Source organism: Garra rufa, chromosome 12 (assembly GCF_049309525.1).
Source record: "Garra rufa chromosome 12, GarRuf1.0, whole genome shotgun sequence".
Taxonomy (NCBI): Eukaryota; Metazoa; Chordata; class Actinopteri; order Cypriniformes; family Cyprinidae; genus Garra; species Garra rufa.
In genome coordinates, this window is record NC_133372.1 from 19,723,288 (window position 1) to 19,740,907 (window position 17,620).

Consider the following 17,620-nt stretch of genomic DNA (forward strand, 5'->3'; position numbering starts at 1 on the left):
TGGCATGTGAACAAGGTCCTTCTGAATCTGAATACTGTCAGATTCAAGCATTTACAAGTTAAATATTTTTCTGTTAATCTGATTACTTCCAGGTCTACCAGCAGACTTCTTTCTGATCAAGCTCAAACAGAATGACTGTGGTGTTTACATGAAGCCTTTTTGATCCGACTGAACCATAAATCCAATGGTAAACAGATTATTTGTGTACATGTAAACATGGCTATTGAGGATACACATCCATCCCCAAAACTACATTGATGGTTTTACAAACAATTTACAAAAATCTGCTCTGCTTGTGTTTCATAAATGAGGCTGTCTTGTAACAGTGTAGAGTCATTTCACTCATCTCCTCTAAAGTTTCAATAGAGATCTCAGGAGACTTTGTACATTTCCCAAGATACAAAATTCCGCAATCCAAAACTGGAGATCTCAACATGAAGCCATACTATTCACATTAATAACTCTTAATAAAATAAATAACTCATTATTAACACTTTTACTTTATATCAACAATTGTTCCATTTGTGTCCATTTTCCATCTTAGAATAAACTTCTGATACAAAGTTGATGCATAACTGAAAACGAAACAACAGAGAACTAAACTACGAAAGAGCACCCACTGAGCAGTAAGTGCTCCTGTGGTGAAAGCGATGGGTAAAGCAGTGGGGAACAGAGCGAAGCCACAACTAGAGTATAAACCTCGGCACCGTCTCGCCACCAAACATCCGTCAGGCAGCGTGGTGAACATCCACAGACTACAGCAGTCAATATAAACCTGTGAGCCTGTGCCAGAGGCAATTACACAAGCCTCTGTCTAAAAGATGGTTGTGTTGGCATGAGATGTGTTTACGTGTGTATGGATGTGTGTGTGTGAGCATGTTTGTATTTCCTTTGGGTACACACACCTGAATGCATCTTTGAGCGAGTAAGACCTCTGCTGACAGGGGAGTGGAGAAGTTTGTTTGAGGAAGGTAAGACGAGCCAACGAGAGTGTAAATGAATTGTGTGTTTAAAGATGCTTGTTGATTTGGAATGAATGAGAATCTGAATATTCATTACTGAGAAAACGTGGATGGAGTTGGCTCAGAAGCGGTGCTGGGGAGGATAGGGAGACAGACAGGGACGTGATAGAGAGACGATTTGAGAGTCATAACTCACATGGAAGATGCGTTTGACTCCTGAGGCCAGTTTCTCTGTCCGAAGCTTCCAGAGGACGGGCTGAGGGGAGTTCAGGACGAAGACCAGGGGTTTCTGGTGCACAGGCAGGGACTGGATGGGCCGCAGATGTAACGCCACCTGAACACAGCAAAGAAAGGGGTCAAATGAGAACGGCAAAGAAAGAAGGGAAGTGAGTGCTGAAGACAATGAGGACATTCACTAAATACAGATAGGACACATGGGGCTCTGAACTGTATAAAGTCCTCAGAGCTCCAGCTGCTCGGAAGACTTCTCAGACCATTTTTAGCCTTTTAAATGACAAAATTTGAGAAAAAAAGACTCAATTTGTTTTTTAGGGAATTCAAAGACACTTTACACAAGCCTAATATTCAACTGTAAAAGCATAATTCATTCTATTATAATATACACTACCAGTCAAAAGTTTTTGAATAGTGTGATATTTCGTGTTTTTTAAAGACGACTCTTCTGCTCAACATGCCTGCATTTATTTGATCCAAAGTATAGCAACAAATTTAGAAATCTTTTTACTATTTAAAAGATCTGTTTTCATTTGAATAGGGTTTAAAATGTCATTTATTCCTGTGATCAAAGATACATTTTCAGCATCATTACTTCAGTCGTTACTGTCACATGATGCTTTATTCATTGAAATCATTCTAATATGCTGATTAGATCCAAAGATCAGCATTTATCTAAAAGTAAATAGCTTTTGTAACATTATAGACTATACCATTTAAAAGCTTGGAATCAGTATTTTTTTTTTTTGTTTGTTTTTTTTTGGAAAGAAATTATAGAAATTAATTAATAATTTTATTTAGCAAGGGTAATTTAAATTAATGTGATGATAAAGACATTTATAATGTTACAAAAGAACCTGAAAAAAATTATACTCAGCTGTTTTCAATAATAATTATACTGAAAAAACAATAATTGTTTTTGAGCAGCAAATCAGAACATGTGACTAGAGTAATGATGCTAAAATTATTTATTTTATTTTATTTTATTTCATTTATTTATTTTCTATATCTGTTTTTTTTTTTGTCACTGACACGCAAACACTAAGTTCACATTTGCTCGGGCCTACATCTCACATAATATTTTAAGCACAAGAAAGGCTGCATATTTCATATTTGGGATTAGCCAACGACTATAAAAATCATGCTAGACAAAGCTTTTATTTATATTATAAATAAAATACAGTTCACTGAAATCCCCCCACGACTCCATTTGCATTTATGGTGACCACAAGTGTGGTTTTGACCCCAATGTGGAGAACCTCAGTGCCATAAAAACCTCTCATTCCTCTAATCCAAATGTCCGAACTTTCCATTCCATTCTCTCCTCGTCTGCATTCTGTAGTACTTTTTTAGTAATGTTAGTGCCAAAAACATGACTACAGCAGCACTGTGGACGCCTGTTACTCCTTATCAGAGTTTGTGCTATTTATGTCTCCACCCCACTGATAATCACACAGTGACTGAGAAAGCCGTGTTTTTCTTTGGATGGCCACAATATGTGGCCTCACTGGTATTTGAACTTTCACACAAAGGCTCTTTTGTTCGAAAAAGATGGTGATAGTGAATTGAGAGAGAGGATCGAGAAATAAAGAGCTGCTCAACATGGATGGATGAATAGTTTATACAGATTGTTTCTATTTAGTTTGAGCTTTAATATTAATTTATAGCACGCACAGATGTTTAGTAGATATTCAGCTTATTTATATTTTGAATGTCTGCCAGTTACCCAGCAGAATCCTTCTTGGATTTTCCAGTGATTTTAAGAAGATTTATCAAATCTAATAAAGACTACTCAGTGAAACCGAAAATTTAAAAACATATACTTTCACACTTCTCTACTCTAGAGACAAAAGGCTGTGGATTTGGGTTCTGTCACCTCAAATGTTCCAAAATCTCTTCCAGATTCTGAGGAGGCGTTTAGCTGGTGTTTTGTTGCTTTATACCCGGGCCTGCAGTCTCTGACGGGGCCCAGTGGGCCAAATATAACCTGCTGATTTAGGGCCTGCAGTGGGGTCGAAACCAAACTCCACTCCAGACATGGTTTGATTAACTACCTCTCAACACTGACCTGACAAACAAGCACTGCCTCATCACCTTTAGAGCTTTATTACTGACCCTCTTCATCTGTCAGGCACTGACCGATCACCCACACTTCAATTCGCAATCATTCAAATAAAAATGACTTCAATTTCTGTTTTTCCCTCATATGAAGCTTTAACACTGCGTCAAAAGATCACAGTGATGCTTTTATAACGTTTTTGTGTTCTTTGAAAGCTTACCAGTACGTTTTTCAAAATTTCTCATCCTATGTCCCACTGAATAAAAAGTTTTGGAACAAAACAATGGTGAGTAAATGATAACAGAATTTTCTTTTAAACACTGAGAGGTCACACAAGATATTTTATATCTTTCCTTGCACAGTTAGAACTTTATCTTACTGATCTAAACTTGATTCTCAGGCTAATACTGTTACACACTTGAGAACATATTCTCACGACTTCATCAGAACAGCCGGTATTGAATTATTCACTTAACAAATTAAACAATTAAACAATCAGACGGTGAAAACTTAATCTTGCAATGACATTATCTTAAATCAAGTCAAAACCCAGCTACAAAGACTTGCTCGCTTTGATGCAGTTATTTAATATGTAAGGAAACATTTCAAATGAGCTGCATATGAAAACTTTTTTGTATTATTACACTAGCAGTCAAAAGTTTTTGAACAGTAAGATTTGCATGTTTGAGGAATTCTCTTCTGCTCAATAAGACTGCATTTATTTTATCCAAAATACAGTAAAAGCAGTAATATTGTGAAATATTTTTACTATTTAAAATAACTGCTTTGTATTAGCATATATTTTAATATGTAATTTATTCCTGTGATCAAAGCCACATTTTCAGCATCATTACTCCAGTCTTCAGTGTCACACGATTCTTCAGAAATTATTCTAATATGCTGATTTGCTGTTTAAGAAACATTTATTATTATTATTATCAATACAGTTGAGTAATTTTTTTCAGGATTTGATTAATAGAAAGATCCAAAGACCAGCATTTATTTGAAATAAAAAGCTTTTGTAACATTATACACTATACCAATCAAATGCTTTTTTTGTGTGTGTGTGGAAAGAAATTATAGAAATTAATACTTTTATTTAGCAAGGATGCTTTAAACTGATCAAACGTGTTGATAAAGCCATTTATAATGTTACAAAAGAATTCTATTTCAGATAAATGCTGTTCTTCTGAACCTTCTACTCATCAAAGAAAACTAAAAAATTCAGCTTTGAAATCACAGGAATAAATCAAACTTTAATATATATTCAAATGGAAAACAGTTTTTTTAAATAGTAAAAATATTTCCAAATTTTACTGTTTTTGCCATACTAAATGCAGGCATGGTAAGCAGAAGAGATTTAAAAAAAAAAACATTAAAACCTTACTGTTCAAAAACTTTTGAGACAACTCGCTGCATTCAGGTCCAGAAGGCCATGTCCAACCAAACCATTTTTTGCAAACTTTATCTTTATGACTCCAATAATTTACTGTACATTATTAAGTATAACTGAGGGTAATCGAGACCGCATCTCCATGGTTAAAATGGAAATGTCCCAAATGGGACACCTGATGTGGACATGTGGTCTTTCGACTTTCTTTTGTGCGCATCTATACATAAGATCAAAGGCTGTCACATTTTCAACTTATGACTTAAAAAGTGCCCTCTATGTAGCTACAATGCAAACTTGATAAGCTCTTTTGAAAACTATGTTACCAAAAACAGAAACCTCATTTGCATGGTAAAAATGGACATGTCTCAAATGGGACACTTGATGTGGACATGCGATCTTGTAGCCTTCACTTGTATATATCTGTCCACAAATCACAGGCTGTCACATTTTTCTTATGGTTCAAAAGTAATCAGGTAATCAACAGAGCCCCCTATGCAGTATCAATGCAACTTCAATACATCTTTAAAGATGTCTTAAATGGGACACTTAATGTGGACTTTCAGGCTTGTGGTCTTCACTTGTGTATTTCTTTCCACAAGATCACAGGCTGTCACATTTTTATCTAAGGGTTAAAACGTGCTCAGTAGCACCCCCTATTCAGCTGCAATGCACCCTCAATAAACCTCTTTGTTAGGGCTGGGGGTGCCATTTGGGACAGGATCAGTTTGTACCTAGTCCAACAAAACACAGATAAAACAGCCATAAACTTTGCCATTTCAAGCTGTCCGTTTTAGAGGAAGCAGATGTGTTTGTGGATAGAGCTTTGTTTATGTGCTGCCCTAAATGACAGGTAGTTGAGCTACATCTCAAGTGAGCTCCGACCGAGGCTCGGAGCTGCGTAATGAGCGGCTCCCCCGCAGATGTGGGAGGACGCTGGAGCAAATAAGAGTGTTTAGCAATGAGTGCAATAAAAGTGTGGCAATAATCATAACAGCTGGGCCTTTGGAGAGCAGAGAATGGAAGATATTACAGAGTCGATATTATCACATAGGGTCTGGCAGACACAGAGTGGACTCACGCACAAGTAAGAGACTCTTGCTTTCTGTTCCACTAGATTTTTTTTTTTTTTTTCCATTTACTTGCTTGTCTGTACTCGGTGGAAAATTTTCAATAAGCATCTAATATCCAAACCTCCCCCTTGGATCAATCTGAGCAGACATTCACAAACAAATCTATCTGCATGGAACGGTTTTGAGTGGAACAAAAAAAACTGATAAATCAATACATTTTGATAATTAAAGGTTTGGTTCACCTACAATTTTTTTTATCAAAGTCAATTTATCATAGTCAATTTAAACCCCTAAGACTTTCAATTATCTTCGGAACACAATCATTAATCATTAAGAGATTGTAAGTGATTGGTAATACAGGTCTTCTTAAGAAACGTGATACGTAATATCATGACCGGGTTTAATTTAGGCTGTTATTCACATAGAAAACAATGAGTACTTTAAATATAGTAAGTGGAAACTCAAACATGTTTGACTCTTGCATAATACAATGAAGTTTGTTCTCATGTGTCATGCAACCACATTTGAGTTTCCACAAGAACCAGTGAGGTTCAAATAAGTACAGTTGAGCCTCCATTACAATATTTTTACTTGTGCGTTTAAAATGAATGAAAGTCTTACAGTTTTAGAACCACATAAGGGTGAGTAAAATTATATTTATGGATGAACTATGCCTTTCACCAAGAACCAGAGAAAGAAACTGGATGAATGTTTTGTCTAAAGAAAGGGATGTAGAGAGTTTTAAGGAGAGGGGCTCAAGCACGAACTCTCCTGGTTGTAAAAATCATGGAATTTCAGAATCAGACAGAAACAATTCCAAAAAAGTGAGTCATTTAGAGAAGGCACAAACAGTCGCTCTGCCGTTCCAAAACTGCTCCAAGGTGAGAAGCAAATTACCTTGGCTAGGCATGAGCTAAAAACCCAGCTCTCCAGGGTGAGCTCACATACTCCGCATCACACATTGGCAGTGCTGGGAATTGGGAGTGTTGATTAATCCCACACCGCACAGGTTCTGTGAAACACCATCTGCGATGCTGTAATGCATCTGTAATGCATGCTTTAAGCTGAACAAAACAACATGGTTTACATAAGATGTCTATAGAGATTCAACATCATACACTCTTATAGACAAATTAGTTCATCCTTCTATACGGCATGAAGATAAGGCATACAGATGATTAGGTTTACTGCAAACACACCTATCTCTTGTCAACTGAAATGGTGGTAGAGACCTGCAATCCGGACCCGCGGGACCCAACGCAACAGAGTGCGGCGCGGGACGAAACTTGATGGGCGAGTGCGGGTACGGGCGGTTAGAGACTCGTGTGTGTGCGGGATGTGCGAGAGTAAAATGATTCGCGGGACTCCCGCAAAATATAAATATCTAAACATAAAATATCTAAAAACAAAAAATTGTTATTCACCTATTGCACAAAAGCAGCAAGAACAACATAAATATGATTAGTAAGCGCAAGAATAGGCAGTTTCGATTTAAAACTTGGTTGCAGCGTGAGCAATGAAGTCATCTGCTGATTTCTGGAACGCATCGCCAATCAGTGGTGTTCAAGTTAAAATCCACTCACTCCTCAAAAGTTTTGCACTGTGCTGAATATTGCGTGCTTACGAATTACAACACACAAAGTGTAGACATTTCTGAAGGTTAATTGTGCATAATATCAATTGTGTTATAAGAGCTTTGTGAGATCGCTTATGTACTGAGATGTCAGCTTTAAAGGAGCTTTGTTTGCTTTTTTGTTAAGAATAACAGTGGTTTGTGAATGTTGATGTTTAGCCTAAATAACAAATATTTTATCCAGAGCATTTATGCTGGGGTCTAGTGGAACTTACAAGCTGTTACAGAACTGTTTAATGTAAATTCAATCGATGTACTGAAAAAATCCATATAGGTTAATTTTATGCAGGTTTTTTTGCCGGCGGGAGCGGGACAAAACATGAATGTTGCGGGCGGGAGCGGGACGAGATAACATATATTTCCGCGGGAGCAGGCGGGCGAGGGACACATTCTTGCGGGAGTGGGCGGGAGCGGGACTGAAAAATCCGTCCCGCGCAGGTCTCTAATGGTGGTCCTTAGATTTTAGATACGTTACTCCACTCTCATAATGTTTGCTATGAATGGGAATTTACTACAATGGCAAAAGCTGTTTTGAATCACTTTTATGCTTTTCTGAGGTCAAAAAGTCCCATGGGGCTCTGGAATATTTCCTTACACAGGGGCCTTGGGGGCAAAATAGTTGAGAACCACGTTATCTTCAGGAAATACACTTTATTTTAATGTTTTTTTTTTTTAATCCTTTTCCCAACTAAACTAAGAGGGTTAGAGAACCTTTAAAGAACTGTACAGGAGCTTAAAGGGTTATTTGTATGGCAGTGGTGCTATATAGCTCCTTAACCATCCCTACGAACCGCAGAAGATCCATACTGGGCTCAACAGGTTCTTTATATGGTAGCAGTGCTATATAGCACCTCAACCACCCCAAAGAGCCGGTGAAGAACTGTAAAAAATCCATACTAGGCTAAACAGGTTCTTTATATAGTAGCAGTGCTACCTCAACCTCCCCAAAGAACCACTGAAGAACTGCAAAAGATCCATACTGGGCTCAACAGGTTCTCTATACGGTAGCGGTGCTATATAGAAGCTTAACCACACCAAAGAACCACTGAAGAACTGCAGAAGATCCATACTTGGCTCAACAGGTTCTTTAAACAACAGTGGTGCTATATAGTACCTCAATCACCCCAAAGAACCGCTGAAAAACCTCTAAAGAACCATACTGTGATTAACAGGTTCTTTTTGTGATTGCGGTGCTATATACTACCTCAACCACCCCAAAGAACTGCTGAGGAACAGCAGAAGATCCATACTGGGCTCAGCAGGTTCTTTATACGGTAACAGTGCTATATACTACCTCAACCACCCCAAAGAACTGCTGAGGAACAGCAGAAGATCCATACTGGGCTCAGCAGGTTCTTTATACGGTAACAGTGCTTTATACTACCTCAACCACCCCAAAGAACTGCTGAGGAACAGCAGAAGATCCAAACTGGGCTCAGCAGGTTCTTTATACGGTAACAGTGCTGTATAGTACCTCAACCACCCCAAAGAACTGCTGAGGAACAGCAGAAGATCCATACTGGGCTCAGCAGGTTCTTTATACGGTAACAGTGCTATATAGTACCTCAACCACCCCAAAGAACTGCTGAGGAACAGCAGAAGATCCAAACTGGGCTCAGCAGGTTCTTTATACGGTAACAGTGCTATATAGTACCTCAACCACCCCAAAGAACTGCTGAGGAACAGCAGAAGATCCAAACTGGGCTCAGCAGGTTCTTTATACGGTAACAGTGCTATATAGTACCTCAACCACCCCAAAGAACTGCTGAGGAACAGCAGAAGATCCATACTGGGCTCAGCAGGTTCTTTATACGGTAACAGTGCTATATAGTACCTCAACCACCCCAAAGAACTGCTGAGGAACAGCAGAAGATCCATACTGGGCTCAGCAGGTTCTTTATACGGTAACAGTGCTATATAGTACCTCAACCACCCCAAAGAACTGCTGAGGAACAGCAGAAGATCCATACTGGGCTCAGCAGGTTCTTTATACGGTAACAGTGCTATATAGTACCTCAACCACCCCAAAGAACTGCTGAGGAACAGCAGAAGATCCATACTGGGCTCAGCAGGTTCTTTATATGGTAACAGTGCTATATAGTACCTCAACCACCCCAAAGAACTGCTGAGGAACAGCAGAAGATCCATACTGGGCTCAGCAGGTTCTTTATACGGTAACAGTGCTATATAGTACCTCAACCACCCCAAAGAACTGCTGAGGAACAGCAGAAGATCCATACTGGGCTCAGCAGGTTCTTTATACGGTAACAGTGCTATATAGTACCTCAACCACCCCAAAGAACTGCTGAGGAACAGCAGAAGATCCATACTGGGCTCAGCAGGTTCTTTATACGGTAACAGTGCTATATACTACCTCAACCACCCCAAAGAACTGCTGAGGAACAGCAGAAGATCCAAACTGGGCTCAGCAGGTTCTTTATACGGTAACAGTGCTATATACTACCTCAACCACCCCAAAGAACTGCTGAGGAACAGCAGAAGATCCATACTGGGCTCAGCAGGTTCTTTATACGGTAACAATGCTATATAGTACCTCAACAACCCCAAAGAACTGCTGAGGAACAGCAGAAGATCCATACTGGGCTCAGCAGGTTCTTTATACGGTAACAGTGCTATATAGTACCTCAATCACCCCAAAGAACTGCTGAGGAACAGCAGAAGATCCATACTGGGCTCAGCAGGTTCTTTATACGGTAACAGTGCTATATACTACCTCAACCACCCCAAAGAACTGCTGAGGAACAGCAGAAGATCCATACTGGGCTCAGCAGGTTCTTTATACGGTAACAGTGCTATATAGTACCTCAACCACCCCAAAGAACTGCTGAAGAAATGCTAAAGAATCATATTGGGATTAACAGGTTCTTTATACAGTAGCGGTGCTATAAAGCACCTTAACCACCCCAAAAAAACCTCTGAAGTGCCATAATGGGCTTAACAGGTTCTTTATACTGTAGAAGTGTTATATAGCACCTCAACCAACCCAAAGAAGTGCTGATTAATTTTGTGTGCATGTTACAGCTTACACCCACACAGATTTTTGCTAAAATTGAAGTGATAGACCTGTTCATAACGTTTGTTTATTAGTATTTTACCTTTTTTTGTTAGTATTTGACCCATTTTAATCTATTTTATGTATTTATTTATTTACTCATTTGTTAGTATTTAATCACTTTTAATCTACTTTATTTAAATGTATTGTATTATTATTTTAATTTTAATAATTAATTAATTTTATTTTAATATGACTTCTGGCTCAATAAAGCCAGAATTTGATGGCATAAAGCTGCTGGAATAAATTACTTACTCCAGCATGAAAATTCACCCTATCTGCATCCTAATGCATGCTATTAAATCTTCTATTAGATCTTCTTTTGAAATGGAACTTCTCTCATTTAGTCTGCTACCACATTCATCAGCCACATTCACATTCAAAATCCAATTAAACTATCAACGACATCAGCAAAAGCGCCACTGTAGTGGAAACACACTGCAGCTGGAGCCTCCTTCAATCTCAATGTCACCACTGGAACTGCTGCTGAATTGCAAACAGAGTTGTTAAACTGACCAAAGCCAGGCCTAAGAAGAGCGAAGTGGTTGAGATGATCATGTTTTGAGAGATAAAAAGAAAGGCATGGCCAGTGTGAAGCCCAGAGTGTGAGTCTGGACCTGATTTCACAGGCCGCTGCACTAACCGCTGTCTGGTGGTGTTGCGGGGCCCATCCGGCCTGATTGAGTTACAAAGAAACTACAGGCTCTGATAGGAGACAGCTGCACCTCCCCGTACAATCCCAGCACAGAGGCTAGCATTACTGCAGGGGTGATGGGAAAGCGATCATACCATGTCATTTAACACACCAGCAACCTATGATTCAAATCAACAAATCACCCTTAGTGAGAACAAACAATGTCAGCAAGACACCGCAGTTCCTGTGTGGATACTGTGCTGTTCCTGTCTATGTGTCTATGTGAAACTTTCATAATTCCTGCATTCTTATGTAAAGCACTAATAAATCAACTCTGTCAACTCTCTATATACTGTATATCTCTCTCTTTCACTGCTGACAGCAATTCCCAATTAAAAGGAAAGGGTGTTGACTCTTTTGATAGAGCTCATTATGGGACTGATAGTCCTCCCAAAATTTCAGTACACTAAAACATCCTCTAATTAAATGCCAAATAATACAAGATAAGCAAAACATAACAGTCACAGTGTTCCCTTGGGCCATGTGAAGATTTAGGGAATGGGAGCAGATGGGTGGGAAACAGGGAGTTTGTTTAGGAGAACGATAGGCAGATGATATGGAATCATACACGGGAAAATGAGGAAGCGGACAAAGATGGTGGTTGGTGGTTGGCCTGTCCATTTTAAGGATGTCAAAAGTATTGGCACTTGGCTACAAATTTGACACTAAAATAATAAAGAGTCTTTCTAAAGTAAAAACCCACCTTTAAACCTTTATGGGTAGTATTTGTACCAATTTGGTACAAAAAAAATAATAAAAATTAACAAAAATAATTTAACAGTTAATTGAAAAATAGTAGATCTTAGAATTACTTAAAGGGACAGTTCATCCTTTTCGCAATAGTATGCCACCGTAATTTTACAAAGCTATGAAAAAAAATATCAATAATATCTTCATTTTTGTTCTAAAGTTGCTCAAAGGTCTTATGGGTTTGGAACAACATGAGGGTGAGTAGTTAATGACAGAATTTTCATTTTTCTGTGAACTATCCCTTTAACTACTTAAAAGACATTTTAGCATATTTGTTTTCAAAGTTGCTCTTGAGGATAGAAATTTCACTGCCATTGACTACTGACATTTTGAAAATCAAAGTCCAAAAGTAGTCGAAAGTGGCGTTTAAAATTGCATTTTGAACTACAAAAGGCATTTGGCGACTCATATTTAAAAAAAAAAAAAGTTATTTTATTTCTCGCAATTGAAACTCTCTTTCACAACAGATTTTATTTTCTTTACCTGCGACTGTCTCAAAATGTAACTTTATATCTTAAAATTGCAGCTTTTTCTGGTAATTTTGGCTACGTTTCCAATAACTGTATATTTGCAACTGTATTTGTTACAGTTGTGACATTATATATAGCAAATTCTGACTTTAAATCACACTTTATATTTCAAACTTTCTCATCTTTCTCAAAAATGTGATGTGACACTGTCTGAAAACGTTAAAAACTGTACTCTAGGAGTACAACTTAGTCACTTTGGTAGTACCCTTAAAAATACAACTTTGTACCTTATCTACTCCTATTGCGATTGCAATACAATAGCAACTTTATTTTTATATTTTAAACTACATCTCATTGTGTTTTGACCAGCCTTACTTATTTCAACAAGAATATACAGACAGTAAACTAAGAGATATGGATGTTTTACATCAAAACGCATGTGCTGTGGTACTCTCGTGAATGCATGTTGAAGACTATGGACTATTTTAACAATGCCCTTACTACCTTTCTGAGCCTTGAACGTAGCAGTTGCGCTGCTGTCTACGCAGGGTCAGAAAGCTGTCCTATTTCAAAAATATCTTAATATGTGTTCCAAAGATGAATGAAGGTCCTACAGGTTTGAAAACCATTTTGACAGAATCTTCATTTTTGAGTGAGCTATCCCTTTAAAAACAACTCCTTCAGTTATTTAAATTGTTTGTTTTCTGGAAATAATGCAGTGTTTGCACGTTGCACATGTTAACTCTGCTTAGCAAAGCAGAGATTTGTGCTGTCAAGAGATTTTCTTTTCAATTTGATAAAATCACTGCCATGTGTCTGTGCATGATCTTTCCTGTGACTGCACTCTGTTTGAAACAATGTAGAGCTATGTGAATGTTTGGCACTGTTCTAAATGCAAATCTGTGTGTGTTTTCAACTACATCTTGGTTCTTTCTGGATGGCTGAAAGAAAATAAATGAGGTAAAGATTGAGGGTCAGATCAATCTGTTGAGCTCTGTTATCAGCACTGCTCAGTGATCTGTGACCTCTCAACCTGAAGCCCCTTTAGCACACTGTGATGTCTATCTGCCAGTGTCTGAGCGCGTAAACACACATATATCTACCTCATCAGCTCTCTGTGCAGACATATCAAAGCACATGGGCAACCGATAGCCATCACACCGTGTTTGTGTGTACTTTTATGAATTTGGGGGCAAGTTTGGATGATAAATCTGATTGCCCTAAGCCTCCTGATGTGTGTTATCAGAAAATGTGCACTAACACAAGCTTGACCTCATTAAAGAAGAACACAGACATAGGTCCATCATGTCCCACAAATTCTTTGGTGTTTCAGCATTTCAGTGTATTTGAAACCATTCCAACAATGACTGATTATATTCCATTTTGAGATTCATATTTTCACACTGAGGACAACTGAGGGACTATGCAACTATTACAGTAGGTTCAAATGCTCACTGATGCTCCAAAAGGAAAAACTATGCATTAAGAGCCAGGGGGTGAAAACTTTTGAACAGAATGGATTTGTGTACATTTTTTTTATTTTGCCTACATATCATATTTATTTTGTTTAGTACTGTCCTTCAGAAGCTACAGAAGATAGTTACATGTTACCTAGAGAATTCAAAAAGTTTTCACCCCCAGCTCTTAATGCATGTTTTTTTTTTTTTGTTTTTTTTTCCTGGAGCATCAGTGAGCATGTTCTTCTGTAATAGTCCTTTGGTTATCCTCAGTGTCAAAAGATGGATCTCAAAAGCATACAGTCATTGTTGGAAAGGGTTCAAAAATGCTGGAAAACCAATAAATTTGTGGGACCTGAAGGATTTTTCTGAAGAACAGCAGGCAGTTTAACCATTCAGGACAAACAAGGGACTCATGAACAACTATCACTAAAGAAAAAAACACAGATGTGGATCAGGTAAGAACACAGAAGGGTAAGAAAACCTTTGAATGGTGTCATTTTTATAAATTTAACTATTCTTAATTTTCTATATCTTATTTAGGTCAGTACTAAATAAACAATAACATGCATTTTGTATGATCCCTCTTATTTTGGTAAAATAATTAACATTTTGAAGATTCTGAAAGGGGGGTGCAAACTTTTGACCCCTACTGTATATATCTTCTTTTAAGATTTTTTTTTAGAATTCTAACATAAAATATTGTTAAAATGAACCAAGAGAAATTGTTTGGTCACAAAACTCTGAAGTGCTATAGAATGCAGACAATAAAATGTAAAAATATATAATTTTAGTCAAAAGATTTGTGCTTTGTGCTTATTTTCTAATTTGTCAGATCAGACAATGAACAAGTATTTTGTTTATTTGTCCTCCAAAAATACTTCATCCTTGACAATGTAAATTTACATAGGATTGTTTTTAGAGAACATATTTCTCTAAATAGTGTATGTATAGCCTATAGTGAGCATATTTTGATTGCATTTGTCTGCACTGGTTTCCTCACTTGATTTAAGTATAAACAAGTTTAAAGATGTGACAAAATATACAAAATACACTTTGATTTAAGATACAACCTATAAGTCTTTAATACTTCAATATTCCATGCAGTCGTGCTCCTGAAGTAAATGTTTCCTCTTAAGTATTTTACATACTTTTAATGTAAAACATTGTATATCTTTAAAAAATGTTAACAGAAAGACTAATTGAAAATTCATTAAGAAGTAATTTTTTGCAGTGCTATTACCGCAGAATGCAGATGATAAAATGCTAAAATAATGCTCAAATGATGGAGAATAGCATTAGATTCGATGTCAATTGCTAAAAGTGATTCTGCAGGCTAGAGGTGGCGGTGTTGTCACCGTCCCCTTCACCTCGTCAAAATTTCATGTTTGGGTTTGCGCGGCTCCAGTCTCTCTATCTAAGAATTCCACCTGATAAAACAATCATCCGCTCTGCCTCACGCTGAGCTGCGGCCAAGAGCTGGCGTTTGATGTTTAACTTTCGCTAAATTGATTAGACAAAGATGGCCTGCGAGTTAGATTAAACTGGCTTGGCTTTGTTTATTTTCAGCCGCGCTGTGGAATCACACTCTCGGAGAGGGATAAGAGACACAGGCTATCCGCTGTTTGCTCTCATGTTGCTAAGAGAAAATTACACTTGTTTGTCAAAAGATAGAGCGTGGTTATTTTTATGACACAGCCAGTTTTGACAAGGGAAATGCCACACCCTGTAAATGTCTGATAACTCCCATGGCTCTGCACTATACCGGATGGCAAAACACCAAAAGTATTCATATTCTGGTTTGCATAGAGTAGAACACAATAGGGATGGGTCACGATTTTCGAATATTCGATTAGTTGATTTAATTACCGAATATCGAATAGGTTGTGCGATTATTAATTTCCCAAAGTGTTCAGTGATGATGCGCGGGGGAGGGTGGCGCCGCCAATAACGCACTTCAAAGCTGTCAAGGACAACAGAAGAACAAGATTTCTAATTCTAATAAAATGAATGAGAATGAAGTGCAGTGCAAACTCTGCCGTGCGAAGCTTGTTTATCATAGTTGAAACACTGCAATGCAAAGGCTGTTCTCTGCGGCCGGAATATCTCAAACAAAACTCTGAATGGAAACGTGAAGATGCGCATGAATTGAAAAAATGCGCATAAAACGTATGTGCAAAATTAAGTAGGATAGACTTTTTGTCCGATAAGAAAAAAATGTGCATAAACTACAATAAGAAAACTTTAACAGAATAAATGCGCTTTAAAAAAGTCATGTGATTTTGCACGACGGAACGGGATAACTTGACCATCTTGTTGCACAGCAATGTTGTTTTAGTGATTCTGAAATGCTTCCTGCTGTCACTTGCTCACCACGGCACCAGCCCCGCCGTCGTTTTGATTATTTTATTTTTAGTAATAAAAATCATTTAGTTCAGTTAGAGAACAAACAGTACAATTGAGAACTGAACGCGGCTGCTCAATGCAGTCTAGTCGCATCTGGGGCAGGAGTCTGATTTCATCACATGAGGAGTGCAAGTCGAGTGAGGTGAGAAAGGCAATATGTTGGCAAAAGATTTAGTTTTTAAACGAAATGCAAAATAATTTGACTGCTGCCGTTTATCTAAAAGGTGATTTTGGAAGCTCATTGGAAGAACATTCGTTTATTTATTTGGTTCCACCGTGTTTGCTTATGTAACAGTTATTTTATTTTTGTTAATAAATGAATAATTCTATGTTTGATATAGACTAAATAATTTTGTCGTAATGTTTTGTTGATGTCCATTCAATTAATTGACACCGAATTGACGCTAAATCGAAAGTAAAATGCTCACGGTCTATTTAAAGCCATTTTAAATCAAAGGAAAGCGTGGGAACGAGGGAAAACTCTAACGAACTATCCCCAGCATTTTTTTTAATGCTATGAATGTTCATGCTCATTTTTAAAACAGAAATGTCTTGGCTTATGAGCAGCTGAATGCTAATCGATGGAGTGTTACGTTAATAAGTGCCATAATTCGTTTATGTTTATTTATTATATTAATATTTCAGCAATCATACATTACAACCATTTAATGGCTTATTTTAAGACAGATTTGTTAAGACAGATTCTCAAATGAATTAAACAGTTTGTTATCATACACACTGAAAGCGTGAATGGTCTCGTGTCCTCTCTCTGTTTATGTATGTGCGTGCATACACGGGAGGGGGGCGATTTTCGAATAATAATCTAAGTTCTAAACTGGTGGGTCAAGAACCAAAAATGCTAATCAAACAACTAAACTTTATTGGACAGACTGATTAATTAGACCATATATAATATTCTGACTTCTGACTGATAATCATGTCTGCTTGGTGGATCGAAAAATAGTTCTGTTTTCATTTGTTCGTAAACAAAAGGAGCGTAAAATAATGTTTTGCCATCACAGGATTAAATTACAATTTAAAATACACTGCCGTTCAAAAGATTGGGATAAGTATGTTTTTTAATGTTTTTTTTTTTATTCTCTTATGCTCATCAAAGTTCCATTTATTTGATCAAAAATACAGAAAAACAGAAATATTATTGCAATTTGTAATAACAGATTCTGTTTTAATATACTTTAAAATATAATTTATTTCTGTGATGCAAAGCTGAATTTTCATCAGCCATTACTCCAGTCTTCAGTATCATATAAATGCTCAGAAATCATTCTAATATTTTTTAATTATTATAAAATAATAAGATTTTTGGAACCTGTGATACTTTTTTTCAGGATTCTTTGATGAATAAAATGTTAAAATGAACACCATTTATTTAAAATAGAAATCTTGTGTATACTGTAT

At 37.3% G+C, this 17,620-nt stretch overlaps 1 protein-coding gene across 1 annotated transcript in view; it reads right to left on the minus strand.

Moving 5' to 3' along the window:
• Positions 1-1,083: 1,083 nt before the first annotated feature.
• Positions 1,084-17,620, minus strand: part of LOC141347516 (transforming growth factor beta receptor type 3-like) — an 80,704-nt gene continuing 64,167 nt past the window's right edge. The window contains exon 3 of the mRNA XM_073852526.1: positions 1,084-1,296. Within this exon, the coding sequence (XP_073708627.1) occupies positions 1,084-1,296 (213 nt within the window). The remainder of the gene's footprint in view (positions 1,297-17,620) is intronic.